The sequence below is a fragment of the Vanacampus margaritifer genome, chromosome 1 (assembly GCF_051991255.1).
Source record: "Vanacampus margaritifer isolate UIUO_Vmar chromosome 1, RoL_Vmar_1.0, whole genome shotgun sequence".
Lineage (NCBI taxonomy): Eukaryota > Metazoa > Chordata > Actinopteri > Syngnathiformes > Syngnathidae > Vanacampus > Vanacampus margaritifer.
Genome location: NC_135432.1, coordinates 55,846,603 through 55,861,929, shown reverse-complemented (window position 1 = coordinate 55,861,929; position 15,327 = coordinate 55,846,603). Strand labels below are relative to the sequence as shown.

The 15,327-nt window shown below is 39.1% G+C and overlaps 2 protein-coding genes across 5 annotated transcripts; one reads left to right on the top strand and one right to left on the bottom strand.

Moving 5' to 3' along the window:
* Positions 1-76: 76 nt before the first annotated feature.
* chmp3 (charged multivesicular body protein 3) lies at positions 77-6,353 on the bottom strand. Of its 4 annotated transcripts, none has more exons than XM_077555410.1 (6): positions 6,165-6,353; positions 4,905-4,965; positions 2,399-2,578; positions 2,186-2,307; positions 1,970-2,084; positions 77-864 (listed from the first exon to the last, which is right to left on the bottom strand). In XM_077555410.1, exons 1-6 carry the CDS (start codon positions 6,168-6,170, stop codon positions 722-724), a joined length of 627 nt encoding a protein of 208 aa, XP_077411536.1. In that variant the 5' UTR covers positions 6,171-6,353; the 3' UTR covers positions 77-721. The 4 variants fall into 4 exon arrangements, with proteins under 4 accessions (XP_077411536.1, XP_077411535.1, XP_077411534.1 ...); XM_077555409.1 differs by having other exon boundaries at positions 6,159-6,352; XM_077555408.1 differs by lacking the exon at positions 6,165-6,353 and adding an exon at positions 5,742-6,094.
* A 120-nt stretch (positions 6,354-6,473) lies between these two features.
* hspa4l (heat shock protein 4 like) lies at positions 6,474-15,063 on the top strand. The gene is made up of 19 exons (XM_077555407.1): positions 6,474-6,862; positions 7,662-7,719; positions 7,814-7,954; positions 8,158-8,280; positions 8,365-8,464; positions 9,660-9,793; positions 9,881-10,125; positions 10,197-10,273; positions 10,341-10,492; positions 10,564-10,670; positions 11,813-11,946; positions 12,094-12,290; positions 12,405-12,479; positions 12,766-12,900; positions 13,112-13,237; positions 13,324-13,431; positions 13,500-13,619; positions 14,346-14,507; positions 14,606-15,063. Exons 1-19 carry the CDS (start codon positions 6,756-6,758, stop codon positions 14,777-14,779), a joined length of 2,475 nt encoding a protein of 824 aa, XP_077411533.1. The 5' UTR covers positions 6,474-6,755; the 3' UTR covers positions 14,780-15,063.
* Positions 15,064-15,327: the final 264 nt, after the last annotated feature.

Sequence of the window (15,327 nt, the reverse complement as noted above, 5' to 3'; positions counted from 1 at the left end):
AGTGAATGAGTTAACATGGGTCAACCTTTGGGGAAATACAACAGGCATAAAACATCCCTCATTTCTAAAACAGTCCTGATGTCCTCAAAAGTTTATTTCCTTAATTCACCCCGGGTACATAAAAAAATTGCACTTCCACAATACAGATTGCCTGTACTTACCAGCCATTCCAGTGCTTTTGCACTTTTTTTTCTCATTCATGAAACAAACCTTGGACACGCCGAGTGTTAACGCACAACAAATGAGTTTGTGCATTTTTATGACAAGTGTAATTCAAATATCGTAACGACACAATGAATGTACAGACGTCTATTTAAAAAGAAACGCGCCCATCAACTCTAGTGTTTTAGTTAACAAGGTTCTCGTTAGTGACGTGAACATTTCAATGACCACTTGTCAATGATGAACTGGAAACAATTACCAAACAATACCACGGTTGTCCATAACATGGGACAGAAGAGAAGTCAGATGAAGCACTATAGGCACAGGAGGCTTTTCATACTTGCATTATTTACAGTTTCTCAAACCTTCTAAATGACTTTGGATGGTCAACTTACCGAGGTTTACCACTGATAATAAAAAAGCAAAAATCTTCTGACCAAATCAAAAGTGACGTGAATGACCCAAGCACAAATCTAACCCCAGATGATTATGCGCAAATGAAATTGGAGCAAGTCAAAAAGTGATTGCTCAGTACTGCAACAGCTCGACAAACACAAACTTAGCTCCTAAGAGCGGCCAGTCTGGACTGCATTTCTTCAATGTCTTCCTCGGACTCCTCGTCCTCCGAGGCCGCAGTGGCCCCCGCCGAGGGCATTTCGGGCAGAGCGTCTGTGACTTTGCTTGGCGCTTTGCCGAGAGCACCTAAACACAAAGTAAAGCATACAAACAGAACATTTAGGCTGGATTTATAATGCAAGTCCAAGTGTCCAATTCTGATTTAATGCCTATATCCATTTTTTTCCCATATACCGTACATTTCAAGTTGGCGTACACTTGATTGCCTTAATTTTAACTCAAGAGTATGAAAACATAGAACTATTAAAAGTCATGCGATTAATTACAATAAAAAAAATTCAGGCTAATAACATTTTTAATTATAATTAATCACATGACTTCACTAGTTGACTCACGATTAATCACAAATTTTATATCTGTTCGTAATGTACAATCTAAAAAAAATTCTAGATTTTCATACTCTTGTTAACAAAAGTGGGAAAAAATGTTAAACTAATAGAAATAGTTCAAATGAATTTTTGACGTCTATAGTCGTCAATGGCAGTGAATGAGTTAATTTCCATTAGCCCATTCATGCTTTATAGGTTAGCATGACGCTAGTAGACTTAAATGAGGGTATATAATATCAGCATTACGACACATTTAATGGTCTAAGCTTTCACTATAGAAATAAAAATAAAAATAAAAACAGATATAAAAATATAATTCACAAATTAAATACAAAAAACTAAATATAAATGGAAATAAAAACAGCAAAAAATATATACTGTATATTCATAAATAAAAGTACAAATAAATACAAGAATAAACAAGATTTAAAAAATCTAATAAAAAAAACATATATATATATATATATATATATATATATATATATCTTTTGTATTTAATTTTTTAATTAAACTTTTGTATCTGTGTTTATTTTCACTTTCATTAGTTTATTTATTTTTATTTTGGGATTTTTGGTCCAAAAGACATCAAGCCAACACTGATATCTGGCAATATCCGATTAGTATATTTACGCTGCACTCGGCAGCATATATCTGACAAAAATCAGGTTTTTATTTACATTTGGAAGAGGTCTGATTCCTATCTGAAGCTACCCGAATTCACAGCCACCCAACCCCACCCCGCTGCTATGACACAACCCTCGTAAATCGGGCCTTAGTCATGTGTGCGTCATGCGTCAACTCCAAGACAGCACATGTGAAGAAGCCCACAGACATGTCATCACCTTCTGTGATCTCAAAAAGGATCTTGTCAACTTCCTCCTCAACTGCCTCTTCCATGTCCTCTCCATCCTCCATGCTCTCAAACGTGTCCTCCAACATTTCCTCAATGATCCCAGCCTGAAAAAAATAACATGAGATGTTTTATTAGACAGACATAGACATCTCATCAGATAATTGACACAAGGGGGAATATGTCTTAAATAAATATGGCTGCTGACCTTCATCATCTCCTTTGAGAGATCTCGCATTGTGGCCTGTATCTCGGGGACTTTGACAAGATTCTGCATCGCTTTCATCACCTCTGTGCTCTTCTGCAGGGAACCGGCCACACGCAGTAAAGCTAAAAATCAAGAAAATACACCCTCTTTGCAGGCATTTATATATATATATATTAAAAAAAAAAAAAAGCTGAACTGTGATGCACAACTCACAAAGTTGATTCTTCATGCTGAGTGTCACCGAGTTGAGGTGAGCTTTGGAAGAGTACAGCTTTGTGACGGCTCGTTTTGATTGAACCATCTCCTTAGCCAGAATCACACAGACGTCCCTCTGACCTTTTTTGGCAGCATCTTTAATGGATTTCTTCACTTTTTCCTGTTCCCTTTGAATATCTGTAACAAAAATGTGAATTTATTTTTTTGACTTAGTTTGGATGTAGGTCACTTCCAAATGTGGATAAAAAGTCTCCCAATGCAGTGTAAACAAACAAAACAGATGCATCCCATGAAGATAAGCTTGACGTCATTGAAATACACTGTTGACTTAAGAAACACCCATTGCAAACAACTTAAGGTGTTTTGATTCAGTTTAAAGTTGTTAAATAGAGATAGACCGATATGCTTTTTTCAGGGCCGATACCGATTATCGGTAGTCAGGGAGGCCAATAACCGATACTTGAAGCCGATATACAGCTAACTGTTAGTTCGCGGGCTAACCATTCACCCACACGCTTCCAAATAGCCGCTAAAAAATGGCTAGCCCACGAGCTAACCATTAGCTCACGGGCTAACCTAATAACCATTCATTTGCGAGCTAGCCTGTTAGCTCGCGGGCTAATAGCCGCTAATTCGCGAGCTAACAGTTAACACGCTGGCTAACCATTCACCCGCACGCTAACTCCCAAATAGCCCCTAATTCGTAAGCTAACTGTTAGCTCGCGGGCTAACCATTCACCCGCACGCTAACTCACAAATAGCTGCTAATTTGCGAGCTAACTGTTAGTTTACGTGCTAACCGTTCAAAAGCTAAGCTAAAGCGGGCTAATAGCCATTAATTTACAAGCAAGCTGGTTAGCTCGAGGGCTGATAGCCGCTAATTGCTGCTTATTGGCTGTTAGCACTGCACGAGCAACCAATCAGATGGTGCTGAGGGCGGGCCAATGTTGCAGGGAGTTAACAGCCGCTGACTCAGAGCAGACGGAGGAGAAAAGCGCCCGTCGGAGCAAAAATAACAGTTTTTAATATATTGGCCATCAAAACAAAAAAAAGAGGCCGATGCCGATATTAACAAAATGCTGAATATCGGCGCCGATTATTGGCCTATCCCTATTGTTAAACCAGAACAACGCACAGTGTAACTCTGCAAGGTGTCCAAATTCAATTTTGGGTCAGGGGAGAAAAAATAATATAATGACCTCCTTTGCTTGCTGTCAGATGAGTGAGATGACAAATTATCTGTGATTATTATGAAATTATTGGTACACCTCTATTAATGAATTTAAAACTTACAGTGGTCACAGAAATAATGTGAGTGACAAAAGGAATAACAAATAAAAATGTTATAAAAATTAACCAATGCGAATCAGACAATGCCTTTTTTCTTCCAAAGCGAACTAATCCGGCTGTCTCACGTTTGAAGGGCGCTTTCTCCAGTTGGCATATTTCTGTTGCTTCCACGAATGCTCAATATGATTTAGATCAAGGCTCATACAAGGTCACTTAAGGAATAGTCCAATGTTTACCTCTTTGCCATTCTTGGGTGATTTTCATTGCTTAATGTTCACCTTTTTTTTTTTATTCTTCTTTTTGTCAGATTCAAGTTTATGCTGTTGTCACTGTTTTTGTCTTTACAGGATTAATAGTGAGTCAATGTGTAAATTGTGCCATGTCCTCACTAGGGGTGGGAACCTCTGGGTACCTCACGATACAATATGTGATACAAGGCTCACGATAACGATTATCTCACGATATGACGATACCGCGACTATCGATATATTGGTCAGGTAATAAATCCACGATAATCTACGATAAAACTACTCAAGACATAAATTGATGTTTTTTAAATTAGAAAATTGTTTCTATTTGTACCATCACTGAAACAAAATATTAAAACTGGTGTCATCTTCACAGTGAATACTTAAGTGTATATATTTTTTTAAACAAATACAAATGTCTTCTTAACAGAGACCACTTTCTGTGAACAAATTAGTGTCTTTCTTAAACACTATTGTCATGCAACATGTCAGGCAGGTACATAGTGAATTGTTTCATTTTATAAACTGTGACATTTTTTTTTGTGTAACATTGCAAAAGTAAATAAATAAAATTACTTAAATATTAAATTCAATTAAATCAATATTAATATTCCTCAGAAAATGCGTGCTTCAAAAAGTTGAATCATGAAATATGTTTTAAAATGTTACGTATGCAAAACCGAGTCAGTTGCTGGATATTACATGTCTCACACAAGTATAAGTAAGGTCATGAGTCGTCTTCGCCTGAAGACTTCCATACATTTCCCAGCCACTTTTATGAGGCGCTCCCCCTAGCGGCCTGCCAAGTAATTGCTCACTAAGTAATGAACAATGGAACCGTTATAGTGGCTGTATATTAACTACAAATATCGCGATACTTGAGTAGGCGTATCGATAATCTACCGAGAGACAAAGTTTCACGATTTATCGCGACATCAATATATCGTCACACTCCTAGTCCTCACCTCTAATTTGCCTGTCCATTGTTCTTGATTCCTTCCTGATTTTCTGGGTCCACTCATTTATCTAGAACGATATACAGGATGGGTCAAATTAAAAAGTAGGTAAACACTTCACATTTTATTCATCATCATTTGTTACAATTGCGCAAAATGCCCTTCAACATTACAACATTCCTCAAACGCTTTCTGAAAAATGTGATAGACAGCATTTTTAGAAAAATCCTAATGTGTCTATTTCAACAAAAGTGTCCCGAGATTAAGGTTTATAGGTCGCTCAAGTAGCAGTTAAAAGTGGTAGGGTTTCAAAATAAGGTTTCAAGACGGGAAGAGTCGGGTTTCGAAGTAGGGTTTCTGAGGTGTGTTGACCTGGTTAAGACCTTAAAAGTGTCGGTGAGCCCCTTACTTCCATCCGCCCTCAATGCGTTAATGTATAATTTAATGTATACTTACTTTTGACCACTGCATAACAACAACCATGTAATTTCACAACAGTTGTTGTTACATATACAAAGGGAAGGAGAGACCTTGAAATCAGGTTTGTTTACATTGATTTGATTGACAGCAGCCTATCTTAGATGCTAGCTTGGTTGACTAGCACCACATATAAACACGGTATTTACAACCGGCGGGTCCGTTCATTGGGACCCATACGCAAATGACACATGAATTGCAGCAGCAGCAGCGTATTCGCCATTCAGCTAACAATGTTTTGGAAAAGGATTGTACCGTGATCTGCTGAGAGCTAACGTTAGCAAAGTTAGCGCTATCATGTTCGACTTTTATCACAGGCTTTTAGGACTGTCACCAGGTTTGTTTGTTTTTTTAGTGGTCTGTGCTTACCATGTCTTTCGGTGGCTTCTCCGGTGTTCTACCGAACAGTCCCATTGTGCCAAAATGGCTTAAATACCAGATTGTTAGCCTGTTTACTTGCTGGAAGTAGATGTCTACCTGGAAATAATACACGACGTGCACTTCCTGTTCTCGTTCAGTCGGCTCAGTGCGGATATAAAGGAACAGCCCGTACTTTAATCCAGCAACTAAAAGCAAAGGGGATTTTTGTTCAAAAACTAGCGAATGAATACAGTATTATAATAACGTTGGTACGATACTATCGGGGTTGTTTATCCGCCATTTCCAAGACCTATATCACCATGAACGAATGTAAACAAACAAGAGGCCAATTTGCATTTTCTTTGTAACAAATGAATTTATAAATTACATTCTTATATCTATGTTACGTCGTTTATGTTCACTTACTTTTACCTGCATTTTAAAGACCACACCTGTAAGAACTCATCTCACGTCATAGCTCTTTGTATCGATTTATAATGCAAAACAGCTAAGAAAAGCAACACTAATCCAAGTGAAAACTTTTTTTTTTTTTAAAACATTGAACATCACTAATTTTCTCTGTCATCGTAGCGCCGTTATGACGTTTTCAAAGGTTCCCATTTCCAGCGAGTTCTAGATTGTTCTGTTATCGATTGCTGCACGCGCCAATCACGTAAAGGCAGTGAGGACGACACACCAATCAGTGACGTGTGGAGGCGGGTCTTAGGCGCATCAGGCTCTTTAGATCCTTTGGTGATGTTTACGGTCGCCTCCGAGTGGGAGAATCCGCTCTGGTCATCGTTGCACACGGGATTACGCCGGATGAGTTGGCTATAAACAACCCGAATTACATAACAGCGCGTAATTTACTCGGTGCACTTGTAGTTGGAGGACGTGTTGATTTTCAGAGGAGTCGTACGTTTCTTTTTATTTGAGTAGCATAGTGTAATAATACTGTTTTCTTCGCAAGGTGACAAGTGCAAAAGGATAAGTTTCTCAGGAGGGTAAATAAGAGCTTCCATCATGTCAGTGGTCGGCATTGATGTGGGTTTCCTAAACTGCTACATCGCTGTGGCCAGGAGTGGTGGCATTGAGACCATAGCCAACGAATACAGTGACAGATGCACGCCGTAAGTATAAAATGAATGAAATGAAATGAAATAAATAAAAGACAGGCGTCATCGCGGAGAAAAGCGGTCCCGTTGCGTGTTTGTTACGCAATGTGTGCGTCTTGTGTGACGCTTTGACGAGCTGATGCAGGCTGCAGCCAGGGATGCTGCTGCATGGCTCCGGATGAGAGGAGGGCCTTTTACTTTCACCCTAAGCAGGTTAAAAGAGGTCAAAAATTTCATCACAATCAATTGTAACAGACTTGGTAGTATAAGTGGCCTGATCATTTATAATATCGTTTTGTGTTGTGTAATTCTGTTAAAATATGTCTGGAAACCGCTAGAAAGCAACTTGTCATCAAAGTGTTAATGTAGCGTGTTACTTCGTAATGCTGTCAGACGAGCGTGGGAAACTACAACTATACACCCGTGCATCCTATCATCACATTCTACTGTAAGGAATTAAATGCATTTGGAAGGTTTTTGAAGACAAGGGTTCATTATTGACTACTAGTTGTGCCCTGCTCCAGCTCACCCTCTCCATCAAATACCTAGAATCTAAATACTTCATTTGTCCTGTGAAGGATACTGATGACAGTTGGCAGAAAATGGATGAAGATTTTTGAAGGTGAACAATCATGGCTCCGTTTTGCGTCGTCAGTCCCTCTTTGTGAAATGTCCATAATCGAAACGTGTCTTTCTGCACTCATGCAGGCAGTCAATTACACTTGTTCTCCGTCGGCCACATATATTAGCTTGATTATTTCTCCCTAGTTCACTTCATCTGCTGATGCACTTGTCTCTCCTCATCCTCATCAAGGGCTTGTGTGTCTTTTGCCGCCAAAAACCGCATCATTGGAAATGCAGCCAAGAGTCAAGTAAGGACACTCCCATACTGTCTGTCCACTTATTCAAAATGACTCTCACTTTAAATTACTTAAAAAACTAAATGGTGCGTTTTTCCCTCTCCAGGTGATAACAAACTTCAAAAATACAGTCCATGGCTTCAAAAGGTTCCATGGCAGAGCATTCGATGACCCCTTTGTGCAAGCAGAAAAAAACAAACTACCTTACAGTTTGCATAAACTGGCTGACGGAACTACTGGTCTCAAGGTGAAGTGTTTACAAAATCCAATTCTGCCCCCCACGCCCCCACACACATTTTCATCCATTTTATTCTTATATCTCAGCCTGCATTTGCATTTTAAACATGAATGGCATGAAAATGTATGACAACGTTTTTTTAATTTTGTTAGTTTCCCGTCACACTGAGTTAAGGATAACTTGAAGGATTAATGGCCAAGTGTATTTCCCAGGTGCGTTATTTGGATGAGGACAAGGTGTTCACGGTGCAGCAGATCACAGGCATGCTACTCAGCAAGCTGAAGGAGACCGCCGAGGGCGCCTTGAAAAAGCCCGTGGTGGACTGCGTGGTGTCTGTGAGTGATGTACAACATTTCTGCTGATCACACTCGCAAGCTTCGCAAATTCAATCATGTTTGCTTGTGCTCTATATTCTACAGGTCCCCTGCTTTTTTACAGATGCTGAGCGACGATCTGTGTTGGATGCTACGCAAATAGCAGGGCTCAACTGTTTACGGCTTATAAATGACACCACCGCAGGTCAGTGGAGTTGCAAGATTGTCCGCTACTTTATGGCTCAAGATCACGTTGTTAGGCCGTGAGCCATTAATGGGACTAGGAATTAAATTTGGATCTGGAGAAAAATAATGCTAGCAATAGGAGATCATGCAAACTCCACACAAAAAGACCAGAATAGATGTCATTTTCATTGGTCACTGATTCTTGTAGGCCCTGGGCATATTAGAATCACGTCAGCACATAGAGGCTGAAAGAACATCCGCATAAAGTAGTGGAAGCAGTGTAGCTAAGAAGAATCATATGCAATGAAGAGAATGGACTGTTGGGAATACATTACAGAGGACTCCCACTTTTTGTGGAGGATAGGGACCGGGCTGGCCAGCGAATAGCAACTATCTGCATATAATTGATGGCCAAGTTAAAATAAAAATTAAAACACAAAAAATTATTTTCAAAAAACGCTGGTTAAGATTCATTCGTCTTACAATTTAATGGGAAAAACAATATAATTTGGGCTATGAATGTACAGTAGGCCAGTGCTTCTGATCCAGGGTTTCCATGTGTCATGCGTAAATGTGTAAAGCATAAAAAGTAATTAAATCATTTTTGCTCAAATTAAGGCCTTAAATAGCATTGAGAAACTTTAAATACGATGTTGAGCGGCGTTAAAAAATGTAATATAATTGTTGATGCTGTATTAAACTTCCAATGATGTATAAAAGACTCACTGTGATGTGATATAAATACTAATTTACAATGAACAAAATGTCCTGGGGTCCACAAGTTGCTTCATGTTCCAAATATCAGTTCCTCTTAATTTGAAAAGAAAAATGTCACGTTCCTGTCTCCAACGTCCAACATGAAACACTAATGCCACCTAGTGGCAAAAAAAATCCCTGAACAGAATTCTGACTCAGTGTTTCACACTCCTTTCAACCGTAACTGTTAACTGTAACTTCCTAGTTACCAGTCAATCAAAGGGCAAAGATAATGCTATGTGACTATAAAAAAATAATATAGTCTTAAATCGAATATAAAATTAAATAGATTTATACTGAGTATTATACAATACGTATTATTTTCTGAATTAGAATGCATATATATATATATATATATATATATATATATATATATAATCATATTTTATGGCAGACCTAAAATATAATTCTATTTTTTTTAAATGCTTAATGGACAAGATAATTGTTTTATTTGACAGTGGCATTAGCCTATGGAATCTACAAACAGGACCTTCCCACTCCAGAGGAGAAGCCTCGCAATGTTGTTTTTGTGGACATGGGCCATTCATCTTACCAGGTCGCAATCACATCCTTCAACAAAGGCAAACTCAAGGTCAGCCACCTTTCATGTCCTTCCTCTCAATTCCAAACATGAACCTTTTCCTCACCGAACTCCGCCGTTGGCATGCTTGGTCGCCAGGTCCTCGCCACGGCGTTTGACCCCTACCTGGGCGGGCGTAATTTTGACGAGGCTCTGGTGAATTACTTCTGCGAGGAGTTCCAAGTCAAGTACAAGCTGCACGTGCGAGATAACCCGAGGGCCGTGCTGCGTCTGCATCAGGAGTGCGAGAAGCTCAAGAAGCTCATGAGTGCCAACTCCTCGGATCTGCCTCTCAACATCGAGTGCTTCATGAATGACATTGACGTGTCCAGCAGGATGAACAGGTCCAAATAAAGACATTGTTGTTTAGCATAATAGCATGTGACGTGATTTTGACCTTGAATTCAACCCACAGAGGCCAATTTGAAGAGATGTGTGCCCAGTATTTAATGCGAGTAGAGATGCCGCTCAAGGCCGCCCTCGAATATTCAAGTACGTCCCGATGATTTAATCCACTGCGGTATGTCAGGTGATGTTAAGTCAGCATGTTATGTGGCAGAGATGAGCCGGGACGACATCTATTCCGTGGAGATAGTCGGAGGCGCGACGAGAATGCCGTCCGTCAAAGACCGGATCGCCAAGTTCTTTGGCAAAGACGTCAGCACCACGCTCAATGCTGACGAGGCTGTCGCCAGGGGCTCTGCTCTTCAGGTGCCCATTTTTTTTCTTTCTTTTTGAAATAAATCTTACTATGTGCTAATGTTCAGATTTTTGTTTTGTAGTGCGCAATCTTGTCTCCAGCGTTTAAAGTGCGCGAGTTCTCCATCACCGATGCTGTCCCCTTCCCCATAACTCTGCGCTGGAAGTCACCAACAGAGGATGGACTCGGGTGAGGGCAAATCCCATTTTACAGTTCCGTGTCAAACTTATTTAGTTCAGGGGCCACACAAAGCCTTATTTTAAGTCAAGCGAACTGAACCATGAAAAATCATAATATAATAATGAATATAGATGACAATAAGATGGTGTTTTCTATTTGTTTTAAAACAAAGCAATACAAGTCAATCTGGAAAATCTATTTAAAGCAGAAGTCAAACCTTAAACAGTTCTTGACAATAATATGTTACATGTGACCTCACCAGTCTAAACATGACATTTGTATTAATATTACATTTGTGGATTATGAGTTATGCAGCAAAATCCAGTCAATTTTAGCCATTTTGCCACTTGTTGTCGACTGAAGATGACATCAATGTTGCTCAGGGCTCAGGCAACGACCAATCACAGCTCACCTGTTCCCTGAAGCTGAGCTGTGATTGGTTGTTACCTGAGACCTGAGCAACATTTATGGCATCTTCAGTCAACAGCAAGTGGCAAAATGGCCGCCCCGTGAGATGGATAAAATTGACTGGATTTTGCTGCTTAACTAATATTCCACTAACGCAATATTAACCATAATAATGTATTTAGACTAGTGGGGCTGCATAGAACATTATTCAAAAAAATTGGGGGGTTGACTTATAAAACAATAAGCACAATCTCAGATTTTCTTAATAAAAAAAGTATTTGTATATAAAGGCACAACAAAATTAAGTCAACTATTCGGAACAGTGAACTATATAGTACAGTATTTAAAGTAAAATCAACTTAAATCTAGTCATTTCACTCCCATTTTCTACATGTACATAATAAACTACAAACCAGAATTGATTCCTGAACCATACAGACTAAAGCAAGAGTTATTTTAAATGTATAAAGTGAAAGGTTTTAGTAATTTTACAACATTCCTATTGTCACGCAATACTGTAAAATAAAAATATAAAGATTAGTTTGCCACTTACTTATTTACTTAATTAGTAAGTGTTGTATACTAATAACTATATTAATTCAGCTTCAGCATATGCTCTGAAAAATGTATTTGTATGTAATTGACTTAATTGTTCATATGTTCATCACACTTCTTATATTTGCTATTATTGTTCTTTACCTCAAGTGTCCAAAAACCTTTTATTCCTTTTCTTGTTGTTTTAGAGAGTGTGAGGTGTTCAGCAAGAATCATGCTGCCCCATTTTCCAAAGTCATCACCTTCCATAAGAAGGAGCCTTTTGACCTTGAAGCCTTTTACAGCTGCCCCCACGAGCTTCCATATCCAGACTGTAGGATAGGTACGTTTTTGTTATGATTATTCTGTGCTCAATGTCCTTTCATGAATATCATACTTACGGATAATAAACCAGTAAACACCAACATCTTGAAATCCAACTATTTATTTGAAGTTCAGAAACGTATTTTTCCCCTTTTATTGCCTGCAGGATGTTTTTCAGTCCAGAATGTGGTGCCCCAGCCAGATGGAGATAGCTCCAAAGTGAAGGTCAAGGTGCGCTTTAATGTCCACGGCATCTTCAGTGTGTCCAGTGCCTATTTGATTGAAAAGCAGAAAGGAGAGGGGGAGGACATGCAGATTGACGCAGAACCACTTGTGCAAAATGAAGGCAGAGCAGAGGAGCAGGTAGAGAGATTTCAGATTCATATTTCAGATATGAACACTTTTTAACAAATCATTTATAACACATACAGTGACTGCTTTGTATTTGTCGTTTAAATGTCAATGATATTTTCTCAGACCAAAATGCAGGTAGACCAGGACATCCAAAGCCAGGGGGACCAGCCAAATGAAGACAACATTTGCACCAACAAAGTTAGTGGCATGGAACACTATTGTCATGTGTTGTCCTTTTCGGAATCATAATAAACACATCCATGTCTATATATAATGTGTCCCACTTTTAACTCTTGATAATGAAGTACTACCAACAATTGGATTTTGGGTATATCAAAAATATGGCTGTAATATAAGGAAACAACCAGACTGATAGAAGACATGGCCCCTGTACAAAAATAAAATTAGCCTTTTAATGTCCAAATGAGTGGTTTTGGATATAATGGTCAAAAGATCAGCTACTTAAATGTGTTATGTGATGCAGGGGGACAAGCAGGATCCAGCAGCAGTAGCAGGGAGCAAGACCAAAGTGAAGGTGAAGAGTGCTGACCTGCCCATCGTGGCCAGCAATATCAGACAGCTTGACAGTGAGGTGCTTTGCAACTTTGTCCAGTTTGAGGTGAGTCTCTGGAGTAGCTTTTTCACACTGGCTCTGCAAAAGGGCAAGGGTAGGATCAGCTATATTGCTGGCCTATTTCCAGTAATGATTGAATTCTGCCTAGCAACATATGACCACTCAGTTTCCTTTATAGTTTGTTATTTATCACGCTCTAAAGACATTTCAATGTCAACTTGTGTATAACTATAATTTTTTTCCCTCCGGGTCACAGCGTCAAATGATCATTCAAGACAAACAGGTGAAAGAGGCGAATGATGCTAAAAATGCTGTGGAAGAATACGTTTATGATCTCCGAAACAAACTCTGTGGCATCTATGAAAAGTATATCACAGAGGAAGTAAGTGCATTTTTTTTTATTTGATTGTGTTGCATATTTGGAAGAATCAGCATGTTGATTCCTAAAATGTGTGTGCGACTAAATAGGATAGCAACCGGTTGACATTGCTTCTGGAGGACACTGAAAACTGGCTGTATGAGGAAGGGGAAGACCAATCCAAAGACGTCTATGTGGAAAAGCTGGATGCACTCAAGGTTTGTTTTTTATCACATTGTTTTGGATGTGTTACTGAAATTTGATATATGCGTGCCTGTCCTTGTAGAATCTGGGTCAGCCTATTCAAGACCGGCACAGAGAGCACGAAGACCGGCCAAAAGCTTTTGAGGAGCTCGGCAAGAGGCTACAATTCTACATGAAGTGTGTGGACTCTTACAAACAGAAGGTGAGCATTTCTTAAATATGTTTACAATCTGATTTCATGTAGGTTTAAATTCGAGATTGAAAACTGTATTGAACATACATTTTAAGGTCAAAATTATTTCAAACCCAGGTTAACTCATTCACTGCCATTGACGGCTATAAACGTCAAAAATTTATTTTAACTATTTCTATTAGTTTAAAGAAAATCCACTTTTGTTAACAATTGTATAAAACCTAAAAAAAATGTATTGTACATTTAGAACAGATATGAAATTTGTGATTAATCACGAGTTAACTAGTAAAGTCATGCGATTAATTACGATTAATAACTGAAATCGATTGACGCCCCGAATTTTTAATAATCTTTTCTTTTCTTTTTTTTTTTATTCATTCACTGCCATTGATGGCTATAAACGTTAAAAAATAATTTTAAATATTTCTATTAGTTTAACATTTCCCCCCCCTCTTTTGTTAACAAGAGTATGAAAACCTAGAATTTTTATATTGTACATTCAGAACAGATGTAAAATTTGTGATTAATCGTGAGTTAACTAGTGAAGTCATGCGATTAATTACAATTAAAAAATGTAATCGCCTCTTGCCTTTAATTTTTAATAATCTTTTTTTAATGAATTTATGGCAGTAAATTCGTTTTAAGAACCACTGATTTAGACCTTTTTTTTTTTTTTTTACTTTTTGTAAAAGTGTAAATCAAACAACAAAATATGTGCTGCCAAATTCCCCACAGGATGAGCGTTATCTCCATTTGGCTCCAGAAGATGTCAACACTGTGGAGAAGTGCTTAAATGACAGCATGGTGTGGATGAACAGCAAGATAAACGCGCAGAGTAAACTGGCCGTCACTAAAGATCCCGTTGTCAAAGTAGCAGATATCATTGCCAAAATACAAGTATGTGATATCAATTCTTCCCCCTCAACTTAAGAGTCTTGTTATATCTGCTAACTTCAACACGCTCAAGTTCTCAACACTTGTGACCCCCATTGCAGGAGTTGCAGGATGTGTGCGCTGCAGTGATCAACAGGTCCAAGCCCACAGTGGAGGAGACGCACGAGGTGATCGACCAAAACAGCAGCATCCCTAATAACGGCCCAGATGAGACAGGAGATGCCAAGGGAAGCCAGCACACAAAACATATGGCAAAGGAGATGGAAGTGGACTAAAAGATTGTCTGACATCTCCGCATCCATCACTATGACGACCATCAGCGACCATGTAGGCAGTAGGGACAGTAGACAGTACCTGGGACCACTTCTCAATCCTCACCAGCCACACAGGTGGATTTAGTGGCTTTGTTGATTTCCATATTTTCAGTTTGCACTCTTATGTCTGTCCTCATGTGTGACTATGGTGTGCTTCCGCTCTCAAAAGCTTTTGACTATTCAAGGAGAAACCGTTAAATCGATTGAATTGTTTCGCCTGTCCCTTAAAGCAGTGGTCCTCAACCCTGATCCTCAGGGACCGGTATCCAGCCTGTTTTCCATGTCTCCCACAGCCAACACAGGTGGAGATCGTTATCAGCCTTCTCCAGAGATTGCTGATTAGCTGATGATATGAATCACCTGTGTTGGCTGTGGGAGGCATGGAAAACAGGCTGGATACCGGTCCTCGAGGACCAGGGTTGAGGACCACTGCCTTAAAGGAAGCATTTGTCTTCTGTATCCTCTATTGTAAGGGTGTGACCTCCCCAAGAGTAGACAACAGCTCTTAC

Coding starts and splice junctions, on each gene's coding strand:
- hspa4l (XM_077555407.1), top strand. CDS start 6,756: ATGTCAGTGGTCGGCATTGATGTGGGTTTCCTAAACTGCTACATCGCT. Junction 6,863..7,661: donor TACAGTGACAGATGCACGCC/GTAAGTATAAAA, acceptor ATCCTCATCAAG/GGCTTGTGTGTCTTTTGCCG. Junction 10,493..10,563: donor CCAGGGGCTCTGCTCTTCAG/GTGCCCATTTTT, acceptor TTTGTTTTGTAG/TGCGCAATCTTGTCTCCAGC.
- chmp3 (XM_077555408.1), bottom strand. CDS start 5,786: ATGGGACTGTTCGGTAGAACACCGGAGAAGCCACCGAAAGACATG. Junction 4,966..5,741: donor AGAAGCCACCGAAAGACATG/GTAAGCACAGAC, acceptor ATATCGTTCTAG/ATAAATGAGTGGACCCAGAA. Junction 2,579..4,904: donor AATGGACAGGCAAATTAGAG/GTGAGGACTAGG, acceptor TTTTTGTTACAG/ATATTCAAAGGGAACAGGAA.